Below are 13,140 nucleotides of genomic sequence, written 5' to 3'. Positions count from 1 at the left end.
GAAACTGGTATGGGAGATGTGGACTTCAGTAAGCATATATTGACTTTGTATTGAAAAAAGTGAAGAGGAAAATGAAGCTTTTTGGATAGATTAGATGAGTGTTTAAGGAGTTTGTTCCCAGAGTGGTCTGTGTGTGGGCCTGAGGACTGGTACCAGCCAATTTGGAGCTGCAGGTTTTCCACTTAGTGAAACTTGAAGCAACAGTTAATTGAATTAAAACCTAAACTCGTTTATGGTGTCAGTGAATTATTTCTTTGTGTGGAGCTGTTTCTGTAATACTGGCATACAGTAGTAAAAAGGAAGGAGCAGTTGCCATTTATGTGAAAAAGTGGAAGAAATACAGTCAAAGTTGATGGAGGTCTTGGTTTGTCTAGAGACCAAGTAACAGCCGTTTGGGTTATACCTCTAGTGGGTGATTGCGGGTTCTGAAGATGGATGGCAGAGGATGATTCTTGCAGGACCACCTTTTATAGGTACCCATTGTTGGTCCAAAGGCCCATGCATGTTCATGAAATATATGATACAGTACCCATCACCATATTGATTCCCCCACCCAAAAAAATGAATAGATAAAAAAATAAAAAATAATTGTCGGTGGTGACACTAGCACTGCCGTGCCAACCCCCCCATGATTGTTTTCATTTGAAATTGTTGCTTATCCTCACCCATAGGAGCTATTATATATGTGACTGTATTGATTGTTGATACCTCTTTTTCACACACAGTTGTTTTGTACCATATTAGGTTTCTTATAGAACATCTTACAGGTTACCTAACCCTTCCTTAAATTTTATACAGAAAATTAATATAAAAGCTGCATGTTTTAGATGTAAATCAATATATTTGAACTTGAATTGCGTTCCTTACAGGATTTACGAAAACTGTTTGACACAAGCAAGGGACTACCCAAGCCTTTAATACAGAGTTATGTGTGGCAACTGCTTCAAGGTATTGGTTTCTGCCACACTAACCGCATCCTACACAGAGATCTGAAGCCACAAAACCTCCTTATAGACTCAATGGGTAAGACAATAAACTTATTACACTTACATTAAACCAACACATCAACTTTTTTCCAGTTCGTTAGTGTTGCACTTACCATATTCTAGACAAAGAATGCTATAAACACACCTTGTCACCTGGTTAATTTTTAAGGGTATGTTTCACATAGAGACTTAGCACTGTTAAAACATTACATCTTTTACAGGTTACATTAAACTGGCAGATTTTGGATTAGCACGTGCCTTTGGGGTACCAGTCCGGGCATATACTCATGAAGTGGTGACACTTTGGTACCGTGCCCCAGAGATACTTTTGGGAGCTAAGACTTACTGTACTGCAGTTGACATGTGGAGTCTTGGCTGTATCTTTGCAGAAATGGTAAGTTCCCAAGTGTGCAGATTAAAGATTATTAAAGAAAGATATATTATTATACACCCTTTTGTGTTTATTTACCTAATTAATATGAGTTGGAGTTATGATCATGGGGACCTATCTCAGTATCCACTTGTCATACTTCTCTGAAAATTAATTGGACCATAGGTAAAGACGAGGTATAGTACAAAGAACACCTTTCTGTGTTTATCTAATTAATATGAGTTGGTGTTATGATCAAGGGGACCTATCTCAATATCTCCCCTTTTCGTACTTCTCTGGAAATTAATTGGGCTAAAGGTAAAGACGAGATACAGCACAAAGAGCGTTGAAAATTGTGAAAAGTGGCAAGGCATCTAGGTTAGGTTGTGGGGAGGTTTTGGATGCCAGGTAAGAAATATGGTGTACATATGTTGGAGATGTGTTTATAAGAGAGTCGAGCATAAGTATTCATGGTAAATGGTGTTGGTTGATAGTGTGTTATTGGATTATGTACTGGTACCCAGAGGGAGGATTGGAAGAGTTCTGGATGTTCATGTTTTCTGAGGGGAGAGTTTGGTAGTATCAGAATATTTTTTTTGGTGGAAGGGAAATTGAAAATGGAAGAAAAATTGAAAAGGGAGGGAAGTAGAGAAGTTTTGGGAGTAAACAAGTTGATTTAAGGGTGAAGAGAAGGAGTAGCTGAGAGAATCATGGGAAATGATGAAGAATTAAGGAGAGGCATGAGTAGTAGTGTTCTAGTGCACTACTAATACTGTCATCCAGGAGGTGACAAGATAGGGGGAGGGGAGTGGAATATATAAAATGGAATGGGTGGGAGTGATTTCTATGCCTTTTTCTTTTTGGCTACCCCCCCCGTGCAGGGAGAAAAAGCCTTTGGTATATGTATGTATGAGTAGTAGAAGAATGTCTAAATCTCGAGGAAATAACAAAGTATGCAAACATGTATTTGGGATGAAGAGGATGGGAGGGAACAAAAGAAAGGTAGTGAATGGTGGGATGAAAAGCTTGAGGTGGTGTTAGAGGAGAAGCAAAAATATGAAGATTGGTTGCAAGGTAGATGTAGTGAAGCACATGGAAGTTATGAGAAGAGAGTCAAAATGGAAGATACATATACCAAGGGATTTTTCTTCCTTATAAAGAAGGTAGCCAAAGTCAAAAGGCATAATTCCACTCCAACCCATTTCATACCCACCCACTCTATTCCTATTCACCACCTCTCCTTCCCATTTTCTTGGCTCCTGGATGACAGGTCATCCTTGCATCTCACCCACTGTCCTGGGTTAGAAGCAATGCAGCAAGATACAGCACACCCACAGCAAGGCCGCTTCATTTAATCGGCAACCCCCCCACCCCATTCCCCTCATGCAGAAAAAGAGAAGACAGGGAAAAGTCCCTTTAGGCTACATCAAAATCTTCACAAATAACCACTCCCTAATGCCCCTACCCCCCATTCCCCACCCACTCTCTTCCATTTTCTTTAACAATCTCCAACCACCTGCCCATTTCTCTTGCATTTAACTTCCACACTACTCCATCCATGTACGCACATTGAATAGCCATGGTGACATGACACATCCCAAGTGAAGACCCACCTTTACATCAAACCACACATTCTCTCCATTTCTGATTCTAACACAGGCTCTACTATCGTAAAAACTCTTGACTGCTCTTAACAGCTTTCCTCCTATCCATATATCTGCAATACCTCCCACAGTGCCTTCCTGTCTACATTGTCATAAGCCTTTTCCAAATCCAATAAGGCCTAAAAAAAAGAAAAAAAATCTTCCCGTGTTAAAGCTTTCTCACATATGTCTTGCCACAAAAATCTAATCCACGCAACCCCTGCTTTTCCTAAACCCACTTTGTTCCACACCAGTTACTCCCTCTGTTCCTCTCCTAATCCTCTCAATCAAAACCCCCATAAGCCTTCTAACTACACTCCACAAACTTATCCCTCTGAAACTACTACACTTACATTTGTCCCCTTTTCCCTTGTAAAGCAAAAATATATAGGAACTCAAATCCTCCAGCACTCTACCCTCTTTTAGACAAACATTAAACAACCTCACCAGTCAGTCCACCATCACTGTACCTCCCTTTTTTAGACACTCCACATGACACCCATCTTACCCAGGTATCTTATCTGCTCTCATTTAAATAACTGGTTTCACCACATCTTTCCTTATTTCTCCTCCATTTTCCTCATTCATCACTGTCATATTCTTAGCACTTGGCACTGCAACTACCTTTCCCTCCCTATCCTCCGTCACATTTAGCGACTCTCTAAAATACTCTGCCCATCTTCCTCTTACTGCCAGCTTCCATTATCATCTCTCCATCTGCAAAGATCAACTGGCTCACCTCCCACTTCCCTCCACTTTTACTGTTTTTAGTTCTTTGCCCATCACCCTTGCATTTAACCCCCATATACCCCGTCCATGTACATATTGAAGAACCATGGTGACATAACCCTGGGTGAGCCCCAACTTCACCTCAAACCACTCTCTCCATTCCCAACCCTAACAAAGTTTTTAACTACCCTTAACTTTTCCCCCATTCCATATATCTGCAATTCCTGTCAGCCTTGTCATAAGCCATCTCCAGATCCATATAAACCCAAAAATCACCCCTATCTTTCACCAAGAAGGTCTTGCATATTTGCCTACAAAAATTTCATCCATACATCATTCCCTTTTCCCGAACACACACTGCTCTCTAATCACCCCCTCCATAACTCCTCTAAGCCTCTCACAACACCCTCCCATATGCCTTTCTGAGTATACTCAGACTGATCCCTTTAAAACTACCGCATTCAGATTTGTCCCCTTTTCCTTTGTAAACTGGAACTATACCTGGAACCCTACAGTCATCTGGCACAATTCCCTCCATCAGGCACACATCAACCTCACTAGCCAATCCACCATAACCATTCCTCCCTTTGTCAGATACTACATAATACCCACTAACCCAGATGCCTTATCAGCTTTAATCAGTTTCAATGCTTTTTGCACTTCACCTTTTCTTATAACCCAGTCTTTTCCCATCACAGTCACCTTCCTAGCACTTCTAACAGCAATAATCAATTCCTCCCTTACCTTATCTACATTAAGCAATCCCATGGCGCTGAATGATCATTTTGGTCCCAGTGCCTGGCCGTCTGCCAAAAACTCATAAAATCAATCATTAAGCAATTCTCTAAAATACTTTATCCACCTGAACCTTATCACCTTCATTTATTTCAATATCTGGCCATCTGCATCCTTTACTATCTCCTCTCTGGCTTGGACCCCCCTCACTCTCATCACTTCCTTTCAAATTTCTTTTTATTCTCTTCAAAATTCTGTCATACTCCTACCCCATTTTACATATACCTTCCTTTTTACTTCCCTCATCTTCCACAAGATAAAGGAGGCAAAAAAAAGAGATCATATTTAAAATGGAAGAGTAAGACAAAAAAGAATTGAAAGTATTGAAAATATGTTTTAGAAGGAAGTTAAGAGAAGAAGGGGAAGCAAACCAAATAGAGAAGAAAAGGTTAAAAACAGATGAAGAGATGATATTGGAGGAGGTGGCAGTTAAGAGGAAGATGGTCAGAGTATTAGGAAGTCGTTAAAATGTGGAGATTAAGGAGGGAAAGGGGGTTGCAGTGGGAGGTGCTAAGAAAATGACAGTGATGGGTGAAGGAAATAGGAGAGAAATGTGCCTGGATGTAGAGTAAAAGGGAAGAGATAGGCAGTATGTTTGGGAGAAGAAAGATGGATGTGTTGGCATTGAGTGAGACTAAGTTGAAAGGGAGGGGCCAGTGTGAGTTTGGAAGTTTAGTTGGGAGGTTCTCAGGAGTGAAGAGAAGAGAAGATGAGGGAGAGAAGGGGTGGCTATACTAGTAAATGGAGTGGAAAGAAGTTTCTTCAAGGTTAATGTGAAATGAAGGTGAAGCTGGGAAGGGAGATGTGGATTTTTGTTAGTGCATATGGGCCTAGTAGTGAGAAAAGTGTAGAGGAGAGGCTTTTTGGAGAAAAGTCAATGTAGTTATATTGGGAGACCTTAATGCTAGGGTAGGAATTAAACCTATAGATGGATTATTTATATATATACATATATATATACACTAATCTCACCTAGTTATGGACCAAAAAGTCTCCTGTTGGCATCTTCTTTATTTGTAATCCTTTTGTATACATTGTATACAGATGCTCCACAACTTACATTTTAGTTACATTCCGAACGGCCGAATGTAACGTGAAAATGAACGTAAGTTGTTACTGTATGTTCCTGTAATGTATGACCGTTCATACTGTACTATACATCCATAAATTCTATTACTGTTTCTTATAAAACACCCCTAAATCATTAATTATAAACAACATTGTAAAATAATAACATTAATTTCAAATAAATTAAATTCAAGCAACATAAAGCGAGATGGTGGAGGAGGAGGAGGCAAGGCACGTTCCGTCTGTCGTTTGTACCATGTAAACAATGGACGCAGCATCATGCGTAAGTATTGTTTGAATGTCTCATACTACGGAGAGCGCTTAACTCAAAAATTCACTCATAAAAAAAAATTACAATTTTTTTTTCAGTCAGTTCAAACATAAAATAAAAAAACGTAAAACGAACGAAAGTAGAGGAGCGTCTGTACTGTTGTTTGTTGAGGACACTTTTGGCAAAGTCAGGAGGATCTAAGGTGATCTTATATACAAGGGGTAAGGTAGGCAGTGGGTTGGAGGTAAATCTTAAAGGAGAGAGGTTAGAGGAAGGGGATAGCATTAAGTATTCAGTGAAATAGAGAAATTGGATTGTAGGTAAACTAGAGCGAGGGAAGTAAAGCCTTGGTGGAATGAAAAGTGAGAGAAGACTATATGAAGACATGATTGTGCGACTTGGAATGTAAGGAAGGCATACATACATATACCAAAGGCTTCCTCCCCCTACACGGGGGATAGCCAAAAAAGAAAAAGGTATAGAAACCACTCCCACCCACTCCACCTCCTATATATTCCACTCCCCTCCACCCTCCTCCCTCCCTCTTTTCTTGGCACCTCTTGGACAACAGGTCACCCCACATCCCGTCCACTGCCCTGGGCCAAAAGCAGTGTCACAAGACACAGCACATCCACAGTAAGGCCGCTTCATAAATTCGGCAGAGAGGAGAAAATGAAAAGTGATGGATGGATAACTGTGGTGGGGGTTACAAAAATGGATGACATGAAAAACAAGTAGGTAGGACAGAGAGCAGGAGTGGAAAGGGAGACAGCTGATTGAATTGATCAGAGATTACTGGGATGTTTTGGGAATATGAAAAGAATACATACATACATATACCAAGGCTTTTTCTCCCTTACCAGGGAGGTAGCCAAAAAGGACAAGGCATAAAATCATTCCCACCCATTCCATCCCCGAAAACACTCCACACCCCTCCACCCTCCCTCCCATCTTAGCACCTCCGAGAAAAGAATAATTAGAAAAAATAGAGGATTTCAGGGAAGAAAGCTTTTAGGACTAACTGGAGAAGTGTGCTGGCCCGCCTGACAGGCTGAAAGCCTACCCGGGAGCATAAGAAGTAAGGAAAAACTAGCAAAATACAACACTCATGAGTTCACTTCACATGCACAATAATTTTGGACAACCAACAAAAAAAAATTCACTCAAAACATACTACAAATAAACATTAGTGGAATCCTACAAAACATTGGGCTGTTTCACTTCCTACATTAACACAATATTCTCATAGCTTTGATTTATGCTGCTTGCTTCTCTTTCTCTGTTTATCTTCAAGTAAAATGGACATTACAAATCAGTCGGCTTATTTATTTAATTTTATTTTTTATTCTCTCACAAAACTTATGTTGTCAGTACCTCATCCAGGGGTCAATTTATGAAGGATTTTATTTCAGTTTTGAGTAATAGTCTATCCAGAGAGGAATTGATGCAAGGAGCCTTCAACTGTTATTTGAATGTATTCTTGTTAACTTTTTAGAAGCTACTACAGACGTGTTCTGTTTCAGTTCACTCGCAGTGCACTCTTTCGTGGTGATTCGGAGATTGACCAACTGTTTAGAATCTTCCGGACTCTTGGAACACCAAGTGAGGATGACTGGCCTGGAGTCACACAGTTGCAAGACTTCAAGAGTAGCTTTCCTCGTTGGGAAGTGGACGTTGCAGCCAATATGAAACAACTTTTGCCTAGTCTTGACCACCATGGTCATGAACTGCTAAGGGTAAGGACCAAATATGTATTGGAATGTAATGTATTAATCAGTGAAATGATATGTATTTTTACTTGCAGTAGTTTTCTTGCATGGTACATTGTAGCTTTGGATGTATGTGTGTGTGTGTGTATTTACCTAGTTGTATTTTATGGGACGAGCTATACTTGTAATGACCCGTTTTTGTGTGTGTATATATACATATATATATAAATATATATATATATATATTATGCAATGGGGGGACGGAGAGGGGGGGTCACCGATTTAATGAAGCGGCCTTGCTGTGGATGTGCTGTGTCTTGCAACACTGCTTCTGACCCAGGGCAGTGGACAAGGTGCAGGGATGACCCGTCATTCAGGAGGTGCTAAGATAAGAGGGAGGGTGGAGGGGTGTGGAGTGTATTCAGGGGTGGAATGGGTGGGATTGATTTTGTGCCTTTTTCTTTTTGGCTACCCCCCTTGTAAGGGGGAAAAAGCCTTGGTATATGTATGTATGTATATATATATATATATATATATATATATATATATATACTTTTCAACCACAAATAACTTTTAATTCCATGCCATCACAGTCGAGACTGAGAGTCGCTCAAAGGAGGCATACGTTGGAAATTGAAACGTGGTTGAGCCGAAGACTCAAACTCAGCTCACCCATGACAAAATGGCAGTGACTTAGCCCAATACACTATCAAAGGCTTTACCTTACAAGGGGTGTGGGAGGCCAAGTCAAAGTATACACCCACTTCATACATTCCCCATGCACCCAAAGCTCCCCTTCACCTCATCCATCCATCTATCCCATTCTCAATCTTCCCCTACCTTCCACACTGTGCTAGTTTTTCCTCACTCATTCTTTCCATCCTAATATTCTTTGATTAACTCTATCTGCCAGCTCCTTTTCCATCCCTGGTCTCTGCCTCACCTCTTTTCTCTCTTTATCCACCTTAATTCTCAAACACCTCATCTCAAGCACAAAATTTGCTCCTTTCTGGCTCCTTTACATTCCAAAGCTGCCCCATGCAGTGTTGTAGGCACTAGGCACAATCACCATCATTTCTTTGCACCCATCCCTAGGTATCTATTTCTCTCTCTCTCTCTCTCTCTCTCTCCTCTTTTTTTTTATTATTATCCTCCCCACCCCCTCCCCAAGACATTTACTTGCTTCCCTCACTCTCCATATTACCTCCACTTCCTGCTACATGTATCCCTAGATACTTAAAACTATCCACCTCCTCTAGCCTCTCCCCTTTAAACCTTACTGCCAACTCACTGCCTTCCTCACCCCTTGTACACACCATCCCAAACTGTCACAAATTGCTTTAGATCTTCCACTGACCCAACTAGAAATCTAGTTTCATCAGCCAACTGTAACTGGCTCACATTCCCCTTGCCCCCACTCTCGCTAACCATCTCCAATCCCCTGCCCATCACCCAGTTGTTTACCTTCCGTATTACCCATATACAATTATCTGTAGACAACAGCACAATATTTCTTCCCTGAGTGACCTATGGGTCTGCATGGTGGTCATACCAGAGAGTTGTGGGTCTCTTGAAAGAGATATTCAGGGCAACTGAGTGAGATTGATTCAGCCTCTCACACTTCAAATTTACCACCAACCCGCTGCCATCGTCATTCTTTGGACATCTTATCACCTAAATTTTGTCTGTATTTACTCTCAAATTTCTCTCTTCATGTGGAAGGGTCATCCTGTAATGTACTCTTGAATTTCTCATTTCATGTATTTACCTAGTTGTATTTTGTGGGAGGAGAGCTATGCTCGTAGCGACCCGCAGTTGTATCTTTCCACATCAAGTTCTCTCTTAAAATCATGTATAGTTTTAGCACTCGCTGTTTCCTCTTTCAATTTATTCCATGTATCTATTACTCTGTGTGGAAAGCTTGCTTGCTTTTTTTTTTCTTTCTTTTTTCTCTCTCTCTCCCTCTCCCCTTCTTCAGATCTCTTCTGTAACTGTCTTTCTTAATTTTTTTCTCGTGTCCCCTTGTGGAAGGGTCCCCATGCAATGAAGCAGTGGGGGTAAACCAGCTTCAGCTGTTGGGCTCTGCTGTGGAGGTGCAATGTCTTGCCATATAACTTCTGACTGAGGCAGTGGGTGGGGCCAAAGTTTCTTCCTAGAGATATTTTTGGAAGGTTCCAATACCCACCCATTGTGAGGCAGTGGATTTTCCTATTAGTGAAACTTGAGGCAACAATTGATTGATTATGTATGTAAATTAACTAATTGAATTACAGCATCTTAGCATTTTATATACTTATGCAATCATGAATTTTTTACTTTCTTGCCACAGATGATGCTGACGTATGACCCAGGCCGGCGTGTGACAGCCAAATATGCCCTCAAACATCCCTATTTTGATGGAGTAGGGCTTTTTCCACCACCTGGTGTGTGTTGATCAGATGACCATGTGTATCTATGATTTGCGCTATGTTATTTGCTATCTAATGGTAAATATGTGGAATGATTTTGAATGAAAATATTTTATGCTATGTTTAAAGGAAAGGTTTGCAAAGGTATGGATTGAGGAGCATTTAATAATGGCAAATGACCAAATAGGTCTCTGTTTTCTGTTACTGTAACTCAGATGATCAGTGTAAGTGGTTTTGTAACATCTAAAGTACAAAAATTCTTTAATTCTCGCTTTCACTACCTCTATGACTCCATCTATTCAATGTGATAGTCTGTAATGAAATGTAGACCTCTGAGATGGCTTTTGTCCAACACTTGATTTCTGCCTCACATCTCAAAAACCTCATCTCAGATGCATTCTAAATGATCCTTTTCTGCCTCTTACATGCTAAGATCACACTTTACAGTAGCATGGGCACAATTGCTCTCTATGTTAATTCTCAAATTTTTATTACTTGTCTTGCTTAAAAGGGGCATTGCAAAAGAGAGGAATGTCTGTTGAGGAAGGATGGGAGAGGACAGAAGATAGGGGTGAATGGAGAAGGGTTGTGTATGGCTGATGCTGTGGTACACGAGGGGGAGTGAGTGGGGGATGGGGCGTGAGGAAGTATGTATGAGAAATAATCTGATGCAGCCCGAGGGGATTTCTCCCCGGCTTCTCCTTTTCTGCATGAGGGGATGGAGTGGGGGGGGGGTCACCGAATCAATGAAGCGCCTTGCTGTGTCTTGCGACACAGCTTCTGACCCAGGGCAGTGGACAGGATGCAGGGATGATCCATCATCCAGGAGGTGCCAAGATGAGAGGAGGGTGGAGGGGAGTGGAATATGTAGGGGATGGAATGGGTTGGAGTGGTTTCTATGCCTTTTTCTTTTTGGCTACCCCCCCCGTGTAAAGGGGAAAAGAGCCTTTGGTATATGTTTGTATGTCTCACTTTTCATTCCCTCCAGACATTTACTTACATCATTTATACTGTAGCACTTCTACATCCATTCCTCCATTCACATGTGACCAAATACTAATATTTCTCCATTTCTTCAATCATTTCACCACTCAAACGCTCTTTTAACAAGCCATCATCAACGTTCCTTATATTTTTCATAATTCCATTTCCCCCATTTTCTCCCACTCCCCTTGCTTAACATTTTCTCCCACAGCTCCAATCTCTCCTCAGAATCAGCCAGTGGTGCAATGTCACTAGTAAACGACAATTGACTTTCCCCATTGTTCTATACTTATCTACTAAATTCATATGTAATTACTGTTTAGGTATAAAGTATACTGGTCAACATTTTTAGAAGTGCAGAGTTGTTAAATTGTATAAAGAAAGATCTAAATGAAAAGGATAGTGGTCAGTATGATACTGTATTTGAGTGCCTTAAAGAATAATTTTCTAATATTCCAGTGCCTTAAAGAATAATCATCTAGTATTCCAGTGCCTTAAAGAATCATTAATTATCTAGGATCCTTCAAAACATTCCATGTATTTTTATATTAAAGTATCTAGTACTTTACATTTTGATTTATTTTACCCTTCACTAAGAAAACCACAACATAAAGGAGATTAATGTGCATTATGGCAGCTGTTAAAGATAGTGGAAGAAGCCATAATTCAGATATCTAGTGAATAATCAACTCCTTTATTACAGGGATGAAGCCTCTTTAATATATATATATATATATTTACATATAGATGGGCAAGTGAATAACCAGGGGCCAAGATCTTGGGTGGGCAATTGAGAGAGTATTAATGGATTATTTTGTGGTGTCCACATGGAAAGAATGAGTGAAAAAAGGAGGTGTGGAAGGAGTGAACATGAGGGGCAACCTAGAATGAGATGGATGGATGGGGTGAAAGGGGCATTGGGAAAGAGGGGAATGTCTATTGAGGAAGGACGAGAGAGGACAGAAGATAGACGTGAATGAAGAAAGGTATGGATGATGCATGCTAAAAATCGTCACGTCTCCGATTTGGCCCAAACTTACTGCAGAGAGAGAGAGTCGTCCACAGGTCACAGCGAGGTAGACGGGGGGAACCTGGTCCCAAGGGCAAGGTCATGGCGACCAGCCAAATTTGTGTGTGTTTTCCCCTCTCATTTCTGCCTCTTGGCGCCCGTAATTTTAGCCTGAGCAGTATCTAAGTGGAGTCCGCAAGAGCCCTGGTGACCCTCGACCTGTGGCTGAGGTGGTGACCCAATCGGGTCAAGTGACCAAAATGACCCCCAAAATTACCAAAGGGGTTAACCCACAGATTTGGCTAAAAATCGTCATGTCTCCGATTTGGCCCAAACTTACTCCAGAGGGAGAGAGTCGTCCACAGGTCACGGCGAGGTAGACGGGGGGAACCTGGTCCCAAGGGCAAGGTCATGGCGACCAGCCAAATTTGTGTGTGTTTTCCCCTCTCATTTCTGCCTCTTGGCGCCCGTAATTTTAGCCTGAGCAGTATCTAAGTGGAGTCCGCAAGAGCCCTGGTGACCCTCGACCTGTGGCTGAGGTGGTGACCCAATCGGGTCAAGTGACCAAAATGACCCCCAAAATTACCAAAGGGGTTAACCCACAGATTTGGCTAAAAATCGTCATGTCTCCGATTTGGCCCAAACTTACTCCAGAGGGAGAGAGTCGTCCACAGGTCACGGCGAGGTAGACGGGGGGAACCTGGTCCCAAGGGCAAGGTCATGGCGACCAGCCAAATTTGTGTGTGTTTTCCCCTCTCATTTCTGCCTCTTGGCGCCCGTAATTTTAGCCTGAGCAGTATCTAAGTGGAGTCCGCAAGAGCCCTGGTGACCCTCGACCTGTGGCTGAGGTGGTGACCCAATCGGGTCAAGTGACCAAAATGACCCCCAAAATTACCAAAGGGGTTAACCCACAGATTTGGCTAAAAATCGTCATGTCTCCGATTTGGCCCAAACTTACTCCAGAGGGAGAGAGTCGTCCACAGGTCACGGCGAGGTAGACGGGGGGAACCTGGTCCCAAGGGCAAGGTCATGGCGACCAGCCAAATTTGTGTGTTTTCCCCTCTCATTTCTGCCTCTTGGCGCCCGTAATTTTAGCCTGAGCAGTATCTAAGTGGAGTCCGCAAGAGCCCTGGTGACCCTCGACCTGTGGCTCAGGTGGTGACCCAAT

General features: G+C 41.7%; 1 protein-coding gene across 1 annotated transcript in view; it reads left to right on the top strand.

Annotated features, from left to right (window-relative positions):
* LOC143037619 (cyclin-dependent kinase 2-like) overlaps positions 1-11,531 on the top strand; it is a 61,238-nt gene extending 49,707 nt beyond the window's left edge. Inside the window, exons 3-6 of the mRNA XM_076206138.1 lie at positions 870-1,023; positions 1,208-1,380; positions 7,386-7,598; positions 9,901-11,531. Coding sequence (XP_076062253.1) covers positions 870-1,023; positions 1,208-1,380; positions 7,386-7,598; positions 9,901-10,005 — 645 coding nt within the window. The 3' untranslated portion in view covers positions 10,006-11,531. The remainder of the gene's footprint in view (positions 1-869; positions 1,024-1,207; positions 1,381-7,385; positions 7,599-9,900) is intronic.
* The last annotated feature ends 1,609 nt before the right edge of the window (positions 11,532-13,140 follow it).

The sequence above is a fragment of the Oratosquilla oratoria genome, chromosome 22, assembly GCF_046742065.1.
Source record: "Oratosquilla oratoria isolate Oo_2021 chromosome 22, ASM4674206v1, whole genome shotgun sequence".
In the NCBI taxonomy this organism is placed as follows: Eukaryota; Metazoa; Arthropoda; class Malacostraca; order Stomatopoda; family Squillidae; genus Oratosquilla; species Oratosquilla oratoria.
Note: the sequence above shows the minus strand (reverse complement) of the source record. Positions and strands in the feature narration are given on the sequence as shown.